Genomic DNA, 21254 nt, shown 5'->3' with positions numbered 1-21254 from the left:
ACAAACACCATCCAAACACAATCCAATGTAGAAATGTAGTGATAGAAATAAATGATTTACGTGGTCTAACTTCAGTTGATTAGTCAGGTTTCATATACAAAGTTAAAGAGACCCCTCCCTCTCTCCTCCTGACTCTTATAGCACACCCCTGCTCTCTCTCCTTTATCTGCTCCTCCAGCTGCTCATCTCTTCACTCAGCACAGAGAGACATCACACACTGACAAGATGCTGCCAGCACTCTGCACTCTCTTCACTGCTCTCTCATGTAAGATTTCACAACACTGGAGCTCCTCAGCATTTACCTCCATCTAATGTGAGCATCAACTAATGTAACATGGATGCTGCATTTATTGCAGGTGTCAGTGGTGTGACTGTGGTCACCCAGAAGCCTCCCGTTTTCACAGCCACTAAAGGAGAGAAGGTTACTCTGCACTGTAATCTGGGGTCTGTTACTAATTTTGCAGCATCTTGGTATAAACAGGTTCCAGGAGAAGTTCCACAGTATGTGTTAAGAAATTATCACAGCTGGAGCTCTCCTGAATATGGATCTGGCTTCTCGTCTCCTAAATTCACATCAACACACTCGTCTCAGTCTGATTACACTTTGATTATTGATACAGTGGAGGTAGGAGACTCTGCAGTGTATTACTGTAACACATGGGACAGCTCCGTCAGTGAGTGGGTATCACAGTGATTCACACCATGACAAAAACCTCCTCACTGCTCACATTCACTTCTGCTTTCACACAGCTGTAAAAGTAGAGTATCATCGATATGACCCTACTCTACTGAAATGGCGGAAGAATGTTTAACATTTGAAATTTGTCTAAATTAATTGAAATAAATATTTCCACATTAAAATGTAGGCAATAAAAAAAACATCATCGGATGTCATCTATCAATACGACTAACAATGAGCATAAAGGGCTGCTCTCTGGCTGCTCTCTGACTACTCTCTGACTGCTCTGTCAGGCTGAAGATAAGCTTAAACAATTCTTACTTCATGTATTGTTTTTGCAATAATTCAAGAATAAAGTCCAGTGTGGAAAATTCCACTTCTTTCTACACAGAAGAGTAGGGTTCGATTCCTTTCTTGGGGAAGAACAGCAGTCTTCACCAATAAGAGTCATAGGGCAGGACTCCTAAATATACAACGCCTTACATCAGCGTAACATGATCAACATACACTGATCTGCCACTGGGCAGCACAGTGGTGCAGCAGGTAGTGTCTGTGTCACACAGCTCCAGGAACCTGGAGGTCGTGGGTTTGAGTCCCGTTCCAGGTAACTGTCTGTGAGTAGTTTGGTGTGTTCCCCCCCCGTCTGCATGGGTTTTCTCTGGGTGCTCCAGTTTCCTCCCACGGTCCAAAAACACTTGTTGGTACGTGTAGTGTGTGTCACCCTGCGAAGGACTGGTACCCCCTCCAGGGTGTGTTCCCGCCTTGTGCCCAGTGATTCAGGATAGGCTCCAGACCCACTGCGACCCTGAACTGGATAAGTGGTTTCAGACAATGAATGAATGAATGATCTCCCACAATGAAAATAACCTGAGAAAACACATTCCATTTCCTAAAAGTTCTCTTGAACAAACAATCAGCAAAGGGTCACCAGACTACAGTATATCCCTAATTACCAGTGTTACCTTTAAGTCCTGTTTACTCTCATTACTGCACTTTTAATTTAATGATATTACAGAATTTCAAATCCACTGTCTTGTGCTGGGACTAAGACAGTAACTCAGACAGCAGGTCTTCCAGTGCACTGGTTCTGTACTGATACAACATTACACAACACTCTCAGTCACTGTGTGGACACTGACTTCACAGATAACACTCAGCTCCTCACTGAGGGGGAGACCAGAGGGTACACACAAATCACAGCAGTGATGTAACCCAGCATAAGAGGGAGCCTTAAACATAAATCAACAACACATAAATATACCATATTTAATATATATAAATATACATATTAACCACAAAGAACAACTGTAAATACACAAAATCCACTTTATAAAGAAGAGAGCACCCAATGCACTATGGGAACAATGCATAATTTCATTCATTGTCCCCTCTCTCTTTCTCCATTTTCCTGCACGCACACACACACACACACACACACACACACACACACGTGAGACAAGGAACACATTGTATTTAAATAATGCACATGAAAATGAAACATTTGAACTACGTTTAAGACCATTCCCCACTGCAGACACAGTGCACTATAGTCGTGTCAGTGAAGAAAGTCTCAGCTGATTGGCTGATTAGAGATTCAGGTCCCTGCCTCAGTTCTCTATGAAAGCTCCCTCCACTCTCTCCTCTCTTCATCCTCCACTCTGTTCATCCCTCTGCTGATCACACAGACAACATGCTGCCAACTCTCTGTGTTCTACTCCCTGCTCTGGCATGTAAGATCTCTCCTCTGCTTTTCTCTCTACACTGATTAGGAGTGTGTGTGATTAGGTGTGTGTGTGAAATGTGATGGTTGCTCATACACTTCATTGTTGCTTTATGTTTCAGGGGTCAGTTCACAAAGAGTTCTGACACAACCCCCTTCAGTGCAAACAGAGCAGGGCAGCACTGTCAGTCTGGACTGTAACATCGCAAAGGATGAAGGCCTATCTGTCTATTGGTATAAACAGATTCCACAAGCAGCTCCTCAGTTTGTGTTGAGATTTTATTATTCTCACAGCTCTCCTGATAAATATGGAGATAATTTTCCATCTGCGCGCTTCACATCTAAAACCTCCACAAGCATCGACTACCAGCTAATAATCAGTAAAGTGGAGGTAGGAGACTCTGCAGTGTATTACTGTGGAACATGGGACACCTCTGTTAAAGCAGCTGTATCACAGTGATAGAGAGCAGGACAAAAACCTCCTCACTGTTAACACTGACATCTCCATTTGACTGAGCACATCTCTCAGATTCAGCAGAAAGGTGGAGTGGAAAAGTGGTCTATTGAGCAGGAAGTGGAAAGAAATCCCAGGAGAACAGAGCTGTGGAATTCCCAGAAACTGAAACGGGATGTGGAAGGACTCAGTGCTGATCACAGACAGTAGAAGAGAGAGCTGAAGTCTAGAGGAGGTTTCAGTTGCGCTACTTTCACTTCTGAAACTGAGGAGGTTATTGTACGGGTGACGATATGAAATGAAGCACTGTGGTATTCGGACAAGGAACAAAGCTGTTCGTCACCGGTAAGAAACTCTTCTCTTTATCTACACTTCACTCATTTAATGTTTCAGACTCAGCTTTAATACAAACTGCTGCAGCGTCAGAAACAATGTACTATACATCATTGTGACTAATGGAAGTGTGTAACAGAGTGTAAAACATTTAACGTTACAACAGTGCTTTTAATTGTAGTTGTGTTCCTTAAAGTTACATTACATTCTCTTCTCCAGAAGGAGAGGTGAATATTTGTGAACTTTTATTACAGATTTGTGAAAAGAATGTGTGCAGATGAAATGAACACAGCTTAAAAATCTACAGTTAATAGAGAATATGGTACAATTATGGTCCCTAAATAACGTACTGAATATGTGACCGTTTTTCTGAGAGCACTTTATAACACAGAATAAGGATTTTATTTGTCTTGTTGTTTATTGTTTGATAAAAATGATTGATAGAGATTTAAACTTGGAGACAGACATGAAATAAAGGATGATAAACAGTCTATAATTTCAGAATCTTAACCTGTTTTGCTCTGTTGTGTTTTGGTTGCTGATAAATATGTAAACAGTTTTCTTATTTCAAAACTATGCTTTAAATCAGCTGTTGCTGGAGTTACATTGTTCTCTATAAGGTCTGCTGCAAATGTTTGGGTGCTACGTTCTGTTGATTTTCTAACTGCAAATAAGTTCCAGTTCTCCACAGAAAACACACATCTCAGATATTAAAGTCACTAATTATCTGCTGGATTTAACACATATTACAAGGAAAAGGACATAAATGAGGTCTGAGTAGAATTTGTGCAGTAACTTATTGTTTACAAAATAAATGTAAAATAATTGAATGTTGTGCCTTTCATACTGAAGACTGGGCCATAATTGAGTGTGTGACTTTAAAATATTCCTGCTTATTTTTACTTAGAGAATGAAAAATAACATCAGCTGAGCATTTTAAACTTCTGAGAAAAACTGTTACAAAATTAAGCAAAACATGCTTAAAGTCAGAAAACAAAAATGCTTTTTCATGGTGTCTCTCTGTAATCCTCCTCACTGTAACACCATTTATAGTTTTATTAAATGTATAGGTGTTTACTATCAGGACATCATTATACTTTCAATAACAGCCAACAGTCAATCAAACAGTCTTTAATTGTCATTGTTTGTAGTGTATTAAATCATGTCTTTATCTGTTTCTCTGATCAGACGCTTCTGCCCCGGCTCCTGTTCTGACCCTCTTCCCTCCGTCCAGTGAAGAGCTGAAGTCTAACAAAGCCACTCTAGTGTGTGTGGTCAGTGATATGCCCACTGGGTTTGCTGATGGTCAAACAGTGGAGTATGTTGGTATAAACAGGTTCCAGGAAGAGTTCCACAGAATGTTTTGTATTTTATGCACAGCGATAGTGCACCCTCATAGAGATCTGGCTTCTCGTCTCCTAAAGTCATATCAACACACTCATCTCAGTCTGATTACACTTTGATTATTGATAAAGTGGAGATGGGAGACTCTGCAGTGTATCACTGTCACACATATGAAAACTCTGTTAATGAGCATGTATCACAGTGATTGACACAACGACAAAAATTTGCCACTCTTCACATTCACTTCTGCTTTCAGACAGCTGTAGAACCACATCCACTCCTATTAAATTTTGGAGTTATTAAAAAAGGAGTTATAAAACTCCTATTTTGTCAGAGAGGAAAATGGAGAAAAATTATATGCTTTGTAAAGTTGGTACATATAAGAAAACTGATTGAGATCTGGTTACAAAAACACAATGTGACGCTCTTCTGAAGCTTTGTTTATTAGGCAGCCTTTTTCAGTTTAAATGTATACCCACACTAATAAAACCCACAAACAAGAAGAGTTTCACTCACAATGACTTTATGAAATGCACTGAAACCTACTAATTCATCTTATCCAGAAATAATTACCTATACTTTTAACTAAATATTCATTTCCAATAACTCATGTACCTCCTCATGTACTGTAGGAGTGAGTTTGATATTGGTGGGGGAACATATATGCTGAGTCAAAATATTAGATAGCTATAAGCTGATTCCTATGAAGATAAGGCAGTTAAATACTGCATTTATAATGATGTGAAACAGCATTTGATTAACATTGATGTTAGAGAGTAAGGCTATGTCCCAAACAACACACTATTGAATTTTACATACTACACTGCAGAAAGACTGCTTTAACTTGCTGTGTTTTTAGAGCGCTTTCTCACAACCTGAACACAGCTAATATTAACGTTCACTAACTCTCAGATCCTCCTCTGTTTCCCTAACAGTTATATACAAGTATGTATTTAACCGTCATTGTTATCTGTTGTGCTCTCGTTACTGACCTCAAGCCCAGAGCTGGTAAAAACTAACTTTATAAACCAGACTCTGACGGTAAATCAGAGGCCAGTGAAGCTGATGATTGGAGCAGCTTTAAATTTGAACTGGTGCCTTATCAACGGGTGAAAGAATATGGAGTCAAAAAAGGGTCAAAAAAATGTTGAGTTTGTAAAACAATACTCACAAATTCACTAAGTGCTGTGACAGTAGTATATTGGGCAGTGTGACTTATCTGTACCCATCCATAGGCTTCCCACAGGGATAATATCTTTTAATATTCCTTTATTGTCTTTAAAAGGGTACACATAGGGTATTGTACAAGTGATCTGCCCTTTGGTGACTGGTTTCTAATATAGTTGTTTTTTATCAACAGCTGTGTGATCCGTGTGTATTTAACGGAACATGGGCTGGGAAAAGTATCGATAAGTAGGGTTCTCCCACCCTTTAAAATTAGGCAGTGGCGTAGTCTGTTATTGAGTAGGCAATACGGGCCACAAATGTAACAAAACCCACGCAGACACAGAGAGAACACACCACACTCCTCACAGACAGTCACCCGGAGAAAACCCACGCAGACACAGGAAGAACACACCACACTCCTCACAGACAGTCACCCGGAGGAAACCCACGCAGACACAGGGAGAACACACCACACTCCTCAAAGACAGTCATAAGGAGGAAACCCACACAGACACAGGGAGAACACACCACACTCCTCACAGACAGTCACCCGGAGGAAACCCACACAGACGCAGGGAGAACACAACTCACTCTTCACAGACAGTGACTTGAGACAGGGTTCGAACCCACAACCCCAGGGCCTTGGAGCTTTAGCTGCTCAAAATAAAAATCATTTGAAAATATTGCTTTTGCACAAACTTTACACAGAGAACTCAGATTTTTCTAAGAGTTTAACTGCATCCGAACCAGAGCCAGTGGTTACAAAGTCAAGAAACATCTGTCCCAATAAACACTGACCAGATCCCCACCCAGAAACAACAGGAATGCACAATGAGCTTAGAACTGTATTCGTACTGAGATAATTGGGTAAAAATAGCCGCTAAACTAATGTATCACTATTAAAATTAAGATCTGAGGACTTTCATTCTACGATGAGTAACTGCCCCAAATGTATAAATTTACTTAGTAGTTGGGTTCTTTTACTACAGAGTTACAGTCAGAACACAGTCTACTATCTTCATTTTTGCCATTTCTCATTTTCAGAGTGATGTTAATGTAAAAACAAGACATGGACCAATAGAAATGCTCCAAAATAACTTTAAAATGAAATATTTAGGAAGAGTGTTGATAATGATTTTTCTGTGGACTTTAAATTTAGAAGCTATTTAGTTATAATTCATCATTTGTAGACAGATATAAACCTGAGAAACACTGGATTCTTAATGAATTACTTCCCAAAATTATAATTTCCTTGAAATTAATAAAATCAATTGTAAACTGAATTAACTGAAAAAATATAAACCCCATTCATTTCTACATATTCTACAAAAGAATGAACAGTATTACAATCTTCCCATAAAATACTGTTTTTTAGTGCCTTAATCAACATCGTGAGTTTGGAAGAAATCTGAGATGGTCAAACATTTGTACCCCCCCCTTGGCGGCACGGTGGCTTGATGGTTAGCACGTTCGCCTCCCAGCACTGGGATCTTGGGTTCAAGTCCCATCTGGGTGGAGTTTCCATGTTCTCCCCGTGTCTGCGTGGGTTTCCTCCGGGGTCTCCGGTTTCCTCCCACAGTCCAAAAACATGGAGGGTAAGTGAATTGGCTTCTGTAATAACTGTCCTGGTTTGTGAGTTAATGAGTGTGTATGTGTGTGTGCCCAGATATGGATAGGCGCTCTGTCCTGGGTGAAATCGTAGTGCCCGATGCAGTCCTCCAGGTGGACGGTCGTTTCTGGTTGAGAGTACGCTGTGCGCGTTTGGCTGCCGCTTCTCGCCAGTGTGTGAAATGAGCGTTCTGAGCAGTGTGGATTGTAAAGCGTCCTTGGGTATCTAGAAAGGCGCTATATAAGTGTAACGATATCTAACTAACTAACCCCTTAGTGTTTTTTGGGGTGAAAAATGTGACCTCCTCAGATCTTCTTCAAACCCACACCGTGTGTCAGGGAGGTCCTGACGAAGAGAGTGGTGTGGTAATTTTTGCCCTACCACATCCCAAAGCTGAGATAAAGGGACATTTTTTGCTGCATAAAATGTATAACTGTAAATTTCATGATGGGATTCCTACTTCCAGTGAAGCTAGGTAAACACATGAGTAGAAGGGTACGATCAGAAAAGCCTAGTCAGTCGAATATATCCTACACTGTGTCATGGATCACGGGGCGGACTGACAGAGGCGGACGCACTCGCTAAAACACAGGATATTTTAATAAACAGAAGTTGACTAGACATACAGACTTGGACAGTGATAATCAAACGGAAACCTAGACTAAAGAGACAGATACTAACTAAATATAAACAGAGGGAACTAGACAGACAGAGATAAACCTAGACATAGTAAGCAAAACAACGAGACAGGGAACTGGAATCTAACGAGAACGAGAATGACACAAAACGACAGGACCCGACAGAGAACACGACAAAACAAAGGTGAAATGAGAACCAACACGACTGAACAAAGGTGAAAGGAGAAATGTACGACAAACAGGACGTGAGACAAGAGGGCTTAAATACTGACACAAACGAGACACACCTGGACAGATAACGAAGACGGGTTAACACATGACACGGACGAGGAGGCGGAACAAAGGCGGGACAAGGGCGGAGACAAGGACATAAACAAAACATAGCCATGTGCTAAAAAGAGCACATGACCGGGGACAACAGACTTGACAGGACGAAGGCGTGACAGATGCCCCCCCCATGAACGCGCAACTCCCGGGGCGCGTACTCCTAAACCTCCCAGGAGTTGGCACAGGAGAGGGCACGGAAAACAAGACTCAAGACTAGACAGGAACAGACACAGGAACTGGGGACACGACAGGACCGGATAAATGAGATGGGACATGGGACATGACAGGAGACTGACAAAGGGGGGCAACAAGAGACTGAAAAAGGGACGAGAACGGATTGGACAGGACGGGAGTGGACACATGAGACTTGACAGGGTGTTTGACATTGGACATGACACTGGATGGGAACAGGGACTGGAATGGAGACAAGACAGGTGACTGAACACTGGACGGATACGGAGACTGGACATGACTAACAGGGGACTGAACATGAGACCGGACAGAGGGTTGAAATGGGGACTGGACAGGAGACGTGACTTGAGAAAAGACAGAGGGTTGAAATGGGGACTGGACAGGAGTAACAGGGGACTGAACATGAGACAAGACAGAGGGTTGAAATGGGGACTGGACAGGAGACGTGACTTGAGACAAGACAGAGGGTTGAAACAGGGACTGGACCGGAGACGGGACTTGAGACTGGACAGGGGTTTGAAACAGAGACTGGACAGGGCTGACAGGGGACTGGACAGGACTCACAGGAGACTGGACTGGACTTGGCAGGGGAACAGGGACCAAGACATTCAAGGGGACAGACACGAATACAGTGACAGGGACTGGGACAGAGACAAAGGCAGACACAGGCACAGGGACAAGGACAGAGACAGGAACCAAGACAGGGACAGACAGAGGAACCAATATAACAGGGGGGTGCCCAGGACTGGCTAATGTCTGTGGGGCAGTCTGAGGAACCAGCCTGGGCACAGTTCTGGGGATCAGCCCCGAAGTCCTTGGGGCCGTCCCACGGACACGACCAGGAGCTGCCGGAGCCACCGTCACGGGTGCCGGAACGGCCGTAGCCACAGTCACAGGGGCAGAAGCAGCCCTAGCCACAGTCACAGGGACAGGAGCGGCCTTAGCCACAGTCACGGGGACAGGAGCGGCCGTAGCCACAGTCATGGAGACAGGAACGGCGGGTGCCGCCATCACGGAGACAGGAGCGGCGGGTGCCGCCATCACGGAGACAGGAGGCCCTGCAGCGACGTCCACCGAGACAGGAGGCCCTGCAGCGACGTCCACGGAGGCAGGGGAACCTGCGACGTCGTCCACGGAGGCAGGGGAACCTGCGACGTCGTCCACGGAGACAGGGGAACCTGCGACGACGTCCACGGAGGCAGGGGGACCTGCGACGACGTCCACGGAGGCAGGGGGACCTGCGACGATGTCCACGGAGGCAGGGGGACCTGCGACGATGTCCACGGAGGCAGGGGGACCTGCGACGTCGTCCACGGAGACAGGAGAAACTGCGACCACGTCCACGGAGGCAGAGGAATCTGCAGTGACGTTGTCCACGGAGACATGAGAAACTGCGACGACGTCCACGGAGGCAGAGGAATCTGCGACGTCGTCCACGGAGACAGGAGGAACTGCGACGACGTCCACGGAGGCAGAGGAATCTGCGAAGTCATCCACGGAGACAGGAGAAACAGTGGCGACGTCCACGGAGGCAGAGGAATCTGCGACGTCGTCCACGGAGACAGGAGAAACAGCGACGACGTCCACGGAGGCAGAGGGATCTGCAACGTCGTCCACGGAGACAGGAGGAACTGCGACGACGTCCACGGAGGCAGAGGAATCTGCGACGTCGTCCACGGAGACAGGAGAAACTGCGACAACGTCCACGGAGGCAGAGGAATCTGCGACGTCGTCCACGGAGACAGGAGAAACTGTGACGACGTCCACGGAGGCAGAGGAATCTTCGACGTCATCCACGGAGACACGAGAGGCGGGCTTCGCGCTCACGAAGACAGGAGAGGCGCGCGCCGCGCTCACGAAGACAGGCGCGGCTGGAGACGCCGCGTTCATGAATACAGATGTGGCTGTAGACGCCGCTTTCAAGGAGACCGGAGCGGCCGTAGGCGCCGCTTTCAAGGAAACCGGAGCGGCCGTAGGCGCCGCTTTCAAGGAAACCGGAGCGGCCGTTGGCGCCGCGCTCTCGGAGAAAGCCGCGGCCGTAGGCGCCGCGCTTACAAAGACAGGCGCGGCCGGAGGCGCCGTGCTCACGAAGGCAGAAGCTGCTGGAGACGCCGCTTTTCCGAGGACAGGGGTTTGAACTGCTCGCCGGGCTCGCTCTGGAGCTGTAGAGGGTTTAGGGGGTTTCACAGGCGCACCCATTAGATCCCTCAGTGGTGCGCCCCTGTTAGCCCCACCTCCGTCGTCCTGAGGTTGGAGGCTAACAGCCCCTACCCTTAACCCCCCCCCAAATATTTCTCGGGACCTGAGGGGGTAATCGACCATCGAGGGGGTGACTCCAGCACGTTTCTTTTGGCGATTCCTTCTACTCGCGCTGGCGCAATCACTCGATTCAGGAGTCGACTCTATTGAAGTCCTTGACTCAATTAGAGACTGGATTATATTTGCCTGGACTTCTTTTAGCTTCTCCCTAAATATAATGGAATAATCCATTGAGTCTGGAATCGAGTCCTCCGTTGGAGGGAAAGGAACCGCGCCGGGCATGGGCTGGAGCCGTGGACTCCATTCGGAGGCTGTTCTTAAAGCCTCCTCCACTGGTTTTTTAGGGCTTGTTCGAAATGGAGTCCGGCGAATAGCACCCCTCTTAATAAAGTGGTCTGAGTTAGCGGTGTCCTTTTGGTCGTACATTCTGTCACGGATCACGGGGCGGACTGACAGAGGCGGACGCACTCGCTAAAACACAGGATATTTTAATAAACAGAAGTTGACTAGACATACAGACTTGGACAGAGATAATCAAATGGAAACCTAGACTAAAGAGACAGATACTAACTAAATATAAACAGAGGGAACTAGACAGACAGAGATAAACCTAGACATAGTAAGCAAAACAATGAGACAGGGAACTGGAATCTAACGAGAACGAGAATGACACAAAACGACAGGACCCGACAGAGAACACGACAAAACAAAGGTGAAATGAGAACCAACACGACTGAACAAAGGTGAAAGGAGAAATGTACGACAAACAGGACGTGAGACAAGAGGGCTTAAATACTGACACAAACGAGACACACCTGGACAGATAACGAGGACGGGTTAACACATGACACGGACGAGGAGGCGGGACAAGGGCGGAGACAAGAACAAAACCAAAACATAGCCATGTGCTAAAAAGAGCACATGACCGGGGACAACAGACTTGACAGGACGAAGGCGTGACACACTGCATCTGTATTTTGCTTTATTGGACGTATAACAAGCTCATAAATTTAATTCCAATATATTCAACACCAATAAACCTATTGAGAGAAAATCCCAGTTACGTAAGTCCTCATATCTCAGCTTTGGGATGAGATAGACTGAAAATAATCACACCCCTGTGTAAGTCAGGACCTGCTTAATTAACATCGTGAGTTTGGAAGAAATCTGAGATGGTCAAACATTTAGTCTAAAAAAACATAAAGGGGTACCCCTTAGTGTTTTTTGGGTGAAAAATGTGACCTCCTCAGATCTTCTTCAAACCCACACCATGTGTCAGGGAGGTCCCGACGAAGTCAATGGTGTGGTAATTTTTGACCTACCACATCCCAAAGCTGAGATAAAGGGACATGTTTTGCTGCATAAAATATATAACTGTAAATTTCATGATGGGATTCCTACTTCCAGTTAAGCTAGGTAAACACATGAGTAGAAGGGTGCGATCAGAAAAGCCTAGTCAGGCCAATACATCCTACACTGCATCTGTATTTTGCTTTATTGGACGTATAACAAGCTCATAAATTTAATTCCAATATATTCAACACCAATAAACCTATTGAGAGAAAATCCCAGTTACGTAAGTCCTCATATCTCAGCTTTGGGATGAGATAGACTAAAAATAATCACACCCCTGTGTAAGTCAGGACCTGCTTAATTAACATCGTGAGTTTGGAAGAAATCTGAGACGGTCAAACATTTAGTCTAAAAAAACACATAGGGGTACCCCTTAGTGCTTTTTGTGGTGAAAAATGTGACCTTCTCAGATCTTCTTCAAACCCACACCGTGTGTCAGGGAGGTCCTGACGAAGACAATGGTGTGGTCATTTTTGCCCTACCACATCCCAAAGCTGAGATAAAGGGACATGTTTTGCTGCATAAAATGTATAACTGTAAATATCATGATGGGATTCCTACTTCCAGTTAAGCTAGGTAAACACATGAGTAGAAGGGTGAGATCAGAAAAGCCTAGTCAGTCCAATATACTCTACACTGCATCTGTATTTTGCTTTATTGGACGTATAACAAGTTCATAAATTTAATTCCAATATATTCAACACCAATAAACGTATTGAGCGAAAATCCCAGTTACGTAAGTCCTCATATCTCAGCTTTGGGATGAGATAGACTGAAAATAATCACACCCCTGTGTAAGTCAGAACCTGCTTAATCAACATCGTGAGTTTGGAAGAAATCTGAGACGGTCAAACATTTAGTCTAAAAAAACAGAAAGGGGTACCCCTTAGTGTTTTTTGGGGTGAAAAATGTGACCTCCTCAGATCTTCTTCAAACCCACACCATGTGTCAGGGAGGTCCTGACAAAGACAGTGGTGTGTTAATTTTTGCCCTACCACATCCCAAAGCTGAGATAAAGGGACATGTTTTGCTGCATAAAATGTATAACTGTAAATATCATGATGGGATTCCTACTTCCAGTTAAGCTAGGTAAAAACGTGAGTAGAAGGGTGAGATCAGAAAAGCCTAGTCAGTCCAATATATCCTACACTGCATCTGTATTTTGCTTTATTGGACGTATAACAAGTTCATAAATTTAAATCCAATATATTCAACACCAATAAACCTATTGAGAGAAAATCCCAGTTACGTAAGTCCTCATATCTCAGCTTTGGGATGAGATAGACTGAAAATAATCACACCCCTGTGTAAGTCAGAACCTGCTTAATCAACATCGTGAGTTTGGAAGAAATCTGAGACGGTCAAACATTTAGTCTAAAAAAACAGAAAGGGGTACCCCTTAGTGTTTTTTGGGGTGAAAAATGTGACCTCCTCAGATCTTCTTCAAACCCACACCATGTGTCAGGGAGGTCCTGACAAAGACAGTGGTGTGTTAATTTTTGCCCTACCACATCCCAAAGCTGAGATAAAGGGACATGTTTTGCTGCATAAAATGTATAACTGTAAATATCATGATGGGATTCCTACTTCCAGTTAAGCTAGGTAAAAACGTGAGTAGAAGGGTGAGATCAGAAAAGCCTAGTCAGTCCAATATATCCTACACTGCATCTGTATTTTGCTTTATTGGACTTATAACAAGTTCATAAATTTAAATCCAATATATTCAACACCAATAAACCTATTGAGAGAAAATCCCAGTTACGTAAGTCCTCATATCTCAGCTTTGGGATGAGATAGACTGAAAATAATCACACCCCTGTGTAAGTCAGGACCTGCTTAATCAACATCGTGAGTTTGGAAGAAATCTGAGACGGTCAAACATTTAGTCTAAAAAAACACAAAGGGGTACCCCTTAGTGTTTTTTGGGGTGAAAAATGTGACCTCCTCAGATCTTCTTCAAACCCACACTGTGTGTCAGGGAGGTCCTGACAAAGACAGTGGTGTGGTAATTTTTGCCCTACCACATCCCAAAGCTGAGATAAAGGGACATGTTTTGCTGCATAAAATGTATAACTGTAAATATCATGATGGGATTCCTACTTCCAGTTAAGCTAGGTAAAAACGTGAGTAGAAGGGTGAGATCAGAAAAGCCTAGTCAGTCCAATATATCCTACACTGCATCTGTATTTTGCTTTATTGGACGTATAACAAGTTCATAAATTTAATTCCAATATATTCAACACCAATAAACCTATTGAGAGAAAATCCCATATACTATAGTCGTCATATCTCAGCTTTGGGATGATATAGGCTGAAAACAATCACACCCCTGTGTAAGTCAGGACCTGCTTAATCAACATCGTGAGTTTGGAAGAAATCTGAGATGGTCAAAAATTTAGTCTAAAAAAACACAAAGGTACCCCTTAGTGTTTTTTGGGGTGAAAAATGTGACCTCCTCAGATCTTCTTCAAACCCACACCGTGTGTCAGGGAGGTCCTGACGAAGACAATGGTGTGGTAGTTTTTGCCCTACCACATCCCAAAGCTGAGATAAAGGGACATGTTTTGCTGCATAAAATGTATAACTGTAAATTTCATGATGGGATTCCTACTTCCAGTTAAGCTAGGTAAAAACGTGAGTAGAAGGGTGAGATCAGAAAAGCCTAGTCAGTCCAATATATCCTACACTGCATCTGTATTTTGCTTAGCCATGTGCTAAAAACATAGCCATGTGCTAAAAAGAGCACATGACCGGGGACAACAGACTTGACAGGACGAAGGCGTGACACACTGCATCTGTATTTTGCTTTATTGGACGTATAACAAGCTCATAAATTTAATTCCAATATATTCAACACCAATAAACCTATTGAGAGAAAATCCCAGTTACGTAAGTCCTCATATCTCAGCTTTGGGATGAGATAGACTGAAAATAATCACACCCCTGTGTAAGTCAGGACCTGCTTAATTAACATCGTGAGTTTGGAAGAAATCTGAGATGGTCAAACATTTAGTCTAAAAAAACATAAAGGGGTACCCCTTAGTGTTTTTTGGGTGAAAAATGTGACCTCCTCAGATCTTCTTCAAACCCACACCATGTGTCAGGGAGGTCCCGACGAAGTCAATGGTGTGGTAATTTTTGACCTACCACATCCCAAAGCTGAGATAAAGGGACATGTTTTGCTGCATAAAATATATAACTGTAAATTTCATGATGGGATTCCTACTTCCAGTTAAGCTAGGTAAACACATGAGTAGAAGGGTGCGATCAGAAAAGCCTAGTCAGGCCAATACATCCTACACTGCATCTGTATTTTGCTTTATTGGACGTATAACAAGCTCATAAATTTAATTCCAATATATTCAACACCAATAAACCTATTGAGAGAAAATCCCAGTTACGTAAGTCCTCATATCTCAGCTTTGGGATGAGATAGACTAAAAATAATCACACCCCTGTGTAAGTCAGGACCTGCTTAATTAACATCGTGAGTTTGGAAGAAATCTGAGACGGTCAAACATTTAGTCTAAAAAAACACATAGGGGTACCCCTTAGTGCTTTTTGTGGTGAAAAATGTGACCTTCTCAGATCTTCTTCAAACCCACACCGTGTGTCAGGGAGGTCCTGACGAAGACAATGGTGTGGTCATTTTTGCCCTACCACATCCCAAAGCTGAGATAAAGGGACATGTTTTGCTGCATAAAATGTATAACTGTAAATATCATGATGGGATTCCTACTTCCAGTTAAGCTAGGTAAACACATGAGTAGAAGGGTGAGATCAGAAAAGCCTAGTCAGTCCAATATACTCTACACTGCATCTGTATTTTGCTTTATTGGACGTATAACAAGTTCATAAATTTAATTCCAATATATTCAACACCAATAAACGTATTGAGCGAAAATCCCAGTTACGTAAGTCCTCATATCTCAGCTTTGGGATGAGATAGACTGAAAATAATCACACCCCTGTGTAAGTCAGAACCTGCTTAATCAACATCGTGAGTTTGGAAGAAATCTGAGACGGTCAAACATTTAGTCTAAAAAAACAGAAAGGGGTACCCCTTAGTGTTTTTTGGGGTGAAAAATGTGACCTCCTCAGATCTTCTTCAAACCCACACCATGTGTCAGGGAGGTCCTGACAAAGACAGTGGTGTGTTAATTTTTGCCCTACCACATCCCAAAGCTGAGATAAAGGGACATGTTTTGCTGCATAAAATGTATAACTGTAAATATCATGATGGGATTCCTACTTCCAGTTAAGCTAGGTAAAAACGTGAGTAGAAGGGTGAGATCAGAAAAGCCTAGTCAGTCCAATATATCCTACACTGCATCTGTATTTTGCTTTATTGGACTTATAACAAGTTCATAAATTTAAATCCAATATATTCAACACCAATAAACCTATTGAGAGAAAATCCCAGTTACGTAAGTCCTCATATCTCAGCTTTGGGATGAGATAGACTGAAAATAATCACACCCCTGTGTAAGTCAGGACCTGCTTAATCAACATCGTGAGTTTGGAAGAAATCTGAGACGGTCAAACATTTAGTCTAAAAAAACACAAAGGGGTACCCCTTAGTGTTTTTTGGGGTGAAAAATGTGACCTCCTCAGATCTTCTTCAAACCCACACTGTGTGTCAGGGAGGTCCTGACAAAGACAGTGGTGTGGTAATTTTTGCCCTACCACATCCCAAAGCTGAGATAAAGGGACATGTTTTGCTGCATAAAATGTATAACTGTAAATATCATGATGGGATTCCTACTTCCAGTTAAGCTAGGTAAAAACGTGAGTAGAAGGGTGAGATCAGAAAAGCCTAGTCAGTCCAATATATCCTACACTGCATCTGTATTTTGCTTTATTGGACGTATAACAAGTTCATAAATTTAATTCCAATATATTCAACACCAATAAACCTATTGAGAGAAAATCCCATATACTATAGTCGTCATATCTCAGCTTTGGGATGATATAGGCTGAAAACAATCACACCCCTGTGTAAGTCAGGACCTGCTTAATCAACATCGTGAGTTTGGAAGAAATCTGAGATGGTCAAAAATTTAGTCTAAAAAAACACAAAGGTACCCCTTAGTGTTTTTTGGGGTGAAAAATGTGACCTCCTCAGATCTTCTTCAAACCCACACCGTGTGTCAGGGAGGTCCTGACGAAGACAATGGTGTGGTAGTTTTTGCCCTACCACATCCCAAAGCTGAGATAAAGGGACATGTTTTGCTGCATAAAATGTATAACTGTAAATTTCATGATGGGATTCCTACTTCCAGTTAAGCTAGGTAAAAACGTGAGTAGAAGGGTGAGATCAGAAAAGCCTAGTCAGTCCAATATATCCTACACTGCATCTGTATTTTGCTTTATTGGACGTATAACAAGTTCATAAATTTAATTCCAATATATTCAACACCAATAAACCTATTGAGAGAAAATCCCATATACTATAGTCTTCATATCTCAGCTTTGGGATGAGATAGACTGAAAACAATCACACCCCTGTGTAAGTCAGGACCTGCTTAATCAACATCGTGAGTTTGGAAGAAATCTGAGACGGTCAAAAATTTAGTCTAAAAAAACACAAAGGGGTACCCCTTAGTGTTTTTTGGGGTGAAAAATGTGACCTCCTCAGATCTTCTTCAAACCCACACTGTGTGTCAGGGAGGTCCTGACAAAGACAGTGGTGTGGTAATTTTTGCCCTACCACATCCCAAAGCTGAGATAAAGGGACATGTTTTGCTGCATAAAATGTATAACTGTAAATTTCATGATGGGATTCCTACTTCCAGTTAAGCTAGGTAAAAACGTGAGTAGAAGGGTGAGATCAGAAAAGCCTAGTCAGTCCAATATATCCTACACTGCATCTGTATTTTGCTTTATTGGACGTATAACAAGTTCATAAATTTAATTCCAATATATTCAACACCAATAAACGTATTGAGCAAAAATCCCATATACTATAGTCGTCATATCTCAGCTTTGGGATGATATAGGCTGAAAACAATCACACCCCTGTGTAAGTCAGGACCTGCTTAATCAACATCATGAGTTTGGAAGAAATCTGAGATGGTTAAACATTTAGTCTAAAAAAACACAAAGGGGTACCCCTTAGTGTTTTTTGGAGTGAAAAAAGTGACCTCCTCAGATCTTCTTCAAACCCACACCGTGTGTCAGGGAGGTCCTGACGAAGACAGTGGTGTGGTAATTTTTGCCCTACCACATCCCAAAGCTGAGATAAAGGGACATGTTTTGCTGCATAAAATGTATAACTGTAAATATCATGATGGGATTCCTACTTCCAGTTAAGCTAGGTAAACACATGAGTAGAAGGGTGAGATCAGAAAAGCCTAGTCAGTCCAATATATCCTACACTGCATCTGTATTTTGCTTTATTGGACGTATAACAAGTTCATTAATTTAATTCCAATATATTCAACACCAATAAATGTATTGAGCGAAAATCCAAGTTACATTAGTCGTCATATCTCAGCTTTGGGATGATATAGGCTGAAAACAATCACACCCCTGTGTAAGTCAGGACCTGCTTAATCAACATCATGAGTTTGGAAGAAATCTGAGATGGTTAAACATTTAGTCTAAAAAAACACAAAGGGGTACCCCTTAATGTTTTTTGGAGTGAAAAAAGTGACCTCCTCAGATCTTCTTCAAACCCACACCGTGTGTCTGGGAGGTCTTGACGAACACAGTGGTATGTTAATTGTTGCCCTACCACATCCCAAAGCTGAGATAAAGGGACATGTTTTGCTGCATAAAATGTATAACTGTAAATTTCATGATGGGATTCCTACTTCCAGTTAAGCTAGGTAAAAACGTGAGTAGAAGGGTGAGATCAGAAAAGCCTAGTCAGTCCAATATATCCTACACTGCATCTGTATTTTGCTTTATTGGACGTATAACAAGTTCATAAATTTAATTCCAATATATTCAACACCAATAAACGTATTGAGCGAAAATCCCAGTTACATTAGTCCTCATATCTCAGCTTTGGGATGAGATAGACTGAAAATAATCACATCCCTGTGTAAGTCAGGACCTGCTTAATCAACATCGTGAGTTTGGAAGAAATCTGAGATGGTCAAAAATTTAGTCTAAAAAAACACAAAGGTACCCCTTAGTGTTTTTTGGGGTGAAAAATGTGACCTCCTCAGATCTTCTTCAAACCCACACCGTGTGTCAGGGAGGTCCTGACGAAGACAATGGTGTGGTAATTTTTGCCCTACCACATCCCAAAGCTGAGATAAAGGGACATGTTTTGCTGCATAAAATGTATAACTGTAAATATCATGATGGGATTCCTACTTCCAGTTAAGCTAGGTAAAAACGTGAGTAGAAGGGTGAGATCAGAAAAGCCTAGTCAGTCCAATATACTCTACACTGCATCTGCATTTTGCTTTATTGGACGTATAACAAGTTCATAAATTTAATTCCAATATATTCAACACCAATAAACGTATTGAGCGAAAATCCCAGTTACATTAGTCCTCATATCTCAGCTTTGGGATGAGATAGACTGAAAATAATCACATCCCTGTGTAAGTCAGGACCTGCTTAATCAACATCGGGAGTTTGGAAGAAATCTGAGACGGTCAAAAATTTAGTCTAAAAAAACACAAAGGGGTACCCCTTAGTGTTTTTTGGGGTGAAAAATGTGACCTCCTCAGATCTTCTTCAAACCCACACCGTGTGTCAGGGAGGTCCTGACGAAGACAGTGGTGTGTTAATTTTTGCCCTACCACATCCCAAAGCTGAGATAAAGGGACATGTTTTGCTGCATAAAATGTATAACTGTAAATATCATGATGGGATTCCTACTTCCAGTTAAGCTAGGTAAACACGAGTAGAAGGGTGAGATCAGAAAAGCCTAGTCAGTCCAATATACTCTACACTGCATCTGTATTTTGCTTTATTGGACGTATAACAAGTTCATAAATTTAATTCCAATATATTCAACACCAATAAACGTATTGAGCGAAAATCCCAGTTACATTAGTCCTCATATCTCAGCTTTGGGATGAGATAGCCTGAAAATAATCACACCCCTGTGTAAGTCAGGACCTGCTTAATCAACATCGTGAGTTTGGAAGAAATCTGAGACGGTCAAAAATTTAGTCTAAAAAAACACAAAGGGGTAGTGTTTTTTGGGGTGAAAAATGTGACCTCCTCAGATCTTCTTCAAACCCACACCGTGTGTCAGGGAGGTCCTGACGAAGACAGTGGTGTGTTAATTTTTGCCCTACCACATCCCAAAGCTAAGATAAAGGGACATGTTTTGCTGCATAAAATGTATAACTGTAAATATCATGATGGGATTCCTACTTCCAGTTAAGCTAGGTAAACACATGAGTAGAAGGGTGAGATCAGAAAAGCCTAGTCAGTCCAATATACTCTACACTGCATCTGCATTTTGCTTTATTGGACGTATAACAAGTTCATAAATTTAATTCCAATATATTCAACACCAATAAACGTATTGAGCGAAAATCCCAGTTACATTAGTCCTCATATCTCAGCTTTGGGATGAGATAGACTGAAAATAATCACATCCCTGTGTAAGTCAGGACCTGCTTAATCAACATCGGGAGTTTGGAAGAAATCTGAGACGGTCAAAAATTTAGTCTAAAAAAACACAAATGGGTACCCCTTAGTGTTTTTTGGGGTGAAAAATGTGACCTCCTCAGATCTTCTTCAAACCCACACCGTGTGTCAGGGAGGTCCTGACGAAGACAATGGTGTGTTAATTTTTGCCCTACCACATCCCAAAGCTGAGATAAAGGGACATGTTTTGCTGCATAAAATGTATAACTGTAAATTTCATGATGGGATTCCTACTTCCAGTTAAGCTAGGTAAAAACGTGAGTAGAAGGGTGAGATCAGAAAAGCCTAGTCAGTCCAATATATCCTACACTGCATCTGTATTTTGCTTTATTGGACGTATAACAAGTTCATAAATTTAATTCCAATATATTCAACACCAATAAACGTATTGAGCGAAAATCCCAGTTACATTAGTCGTCATATCTCAGCTTTGGGATGATATAGGCTGAAAATAATCACACCCCTGTGTAAGTCAGGACCTGCTTAATCAACATCATGAGTTTGGAAGAAATCTGAGATGGTTAAACATTTAGTCTAAAAAAACACAAAGGGGTACC

General features: G+C 42.4%; 1 gene segment (V, D, J or C); it reads left to right on the top strand.

Moving 5' to 3' along the window:
• The first annotated feature begins 225 nt into the window (after window positions 1–225).
• On the top strand, window positions 226–4735 carry LOC136664494 (Ig kappa chain V region Mem5-like). The segment is given in 5 exon segments: window positions 226–265; window positions 357–690; window positions 3158–3198; window positions 4375–4512; window positions 4611–4735. Coding segments are annotated over 5 exon segments (678 nt in total).
• The last annotated feature ends 16519 nt before the right edge of the window (window positions 4736–21254 follow it).

Source organism: Hoplias malabaricus, chromosome 13, assembly GCF_029633855.1.
Source record: "Hoplias malabaricus isolate fHopMal1 chromosome 13, fHopMal1.hap1, whole genome shotgun sequence".
NCBI classification, from domain to species: Eukaryota; Metazoa; Chordata; class Actinopteri; order Characiformes; family Erythrinidae; genus Hoplias; species Hoplias malabaricus.
The sequence above is the reverse complement of the archived record's forward strand: the minus strand, read 5'-3'. Positions and strand labels throughout refer to the sequence as shown.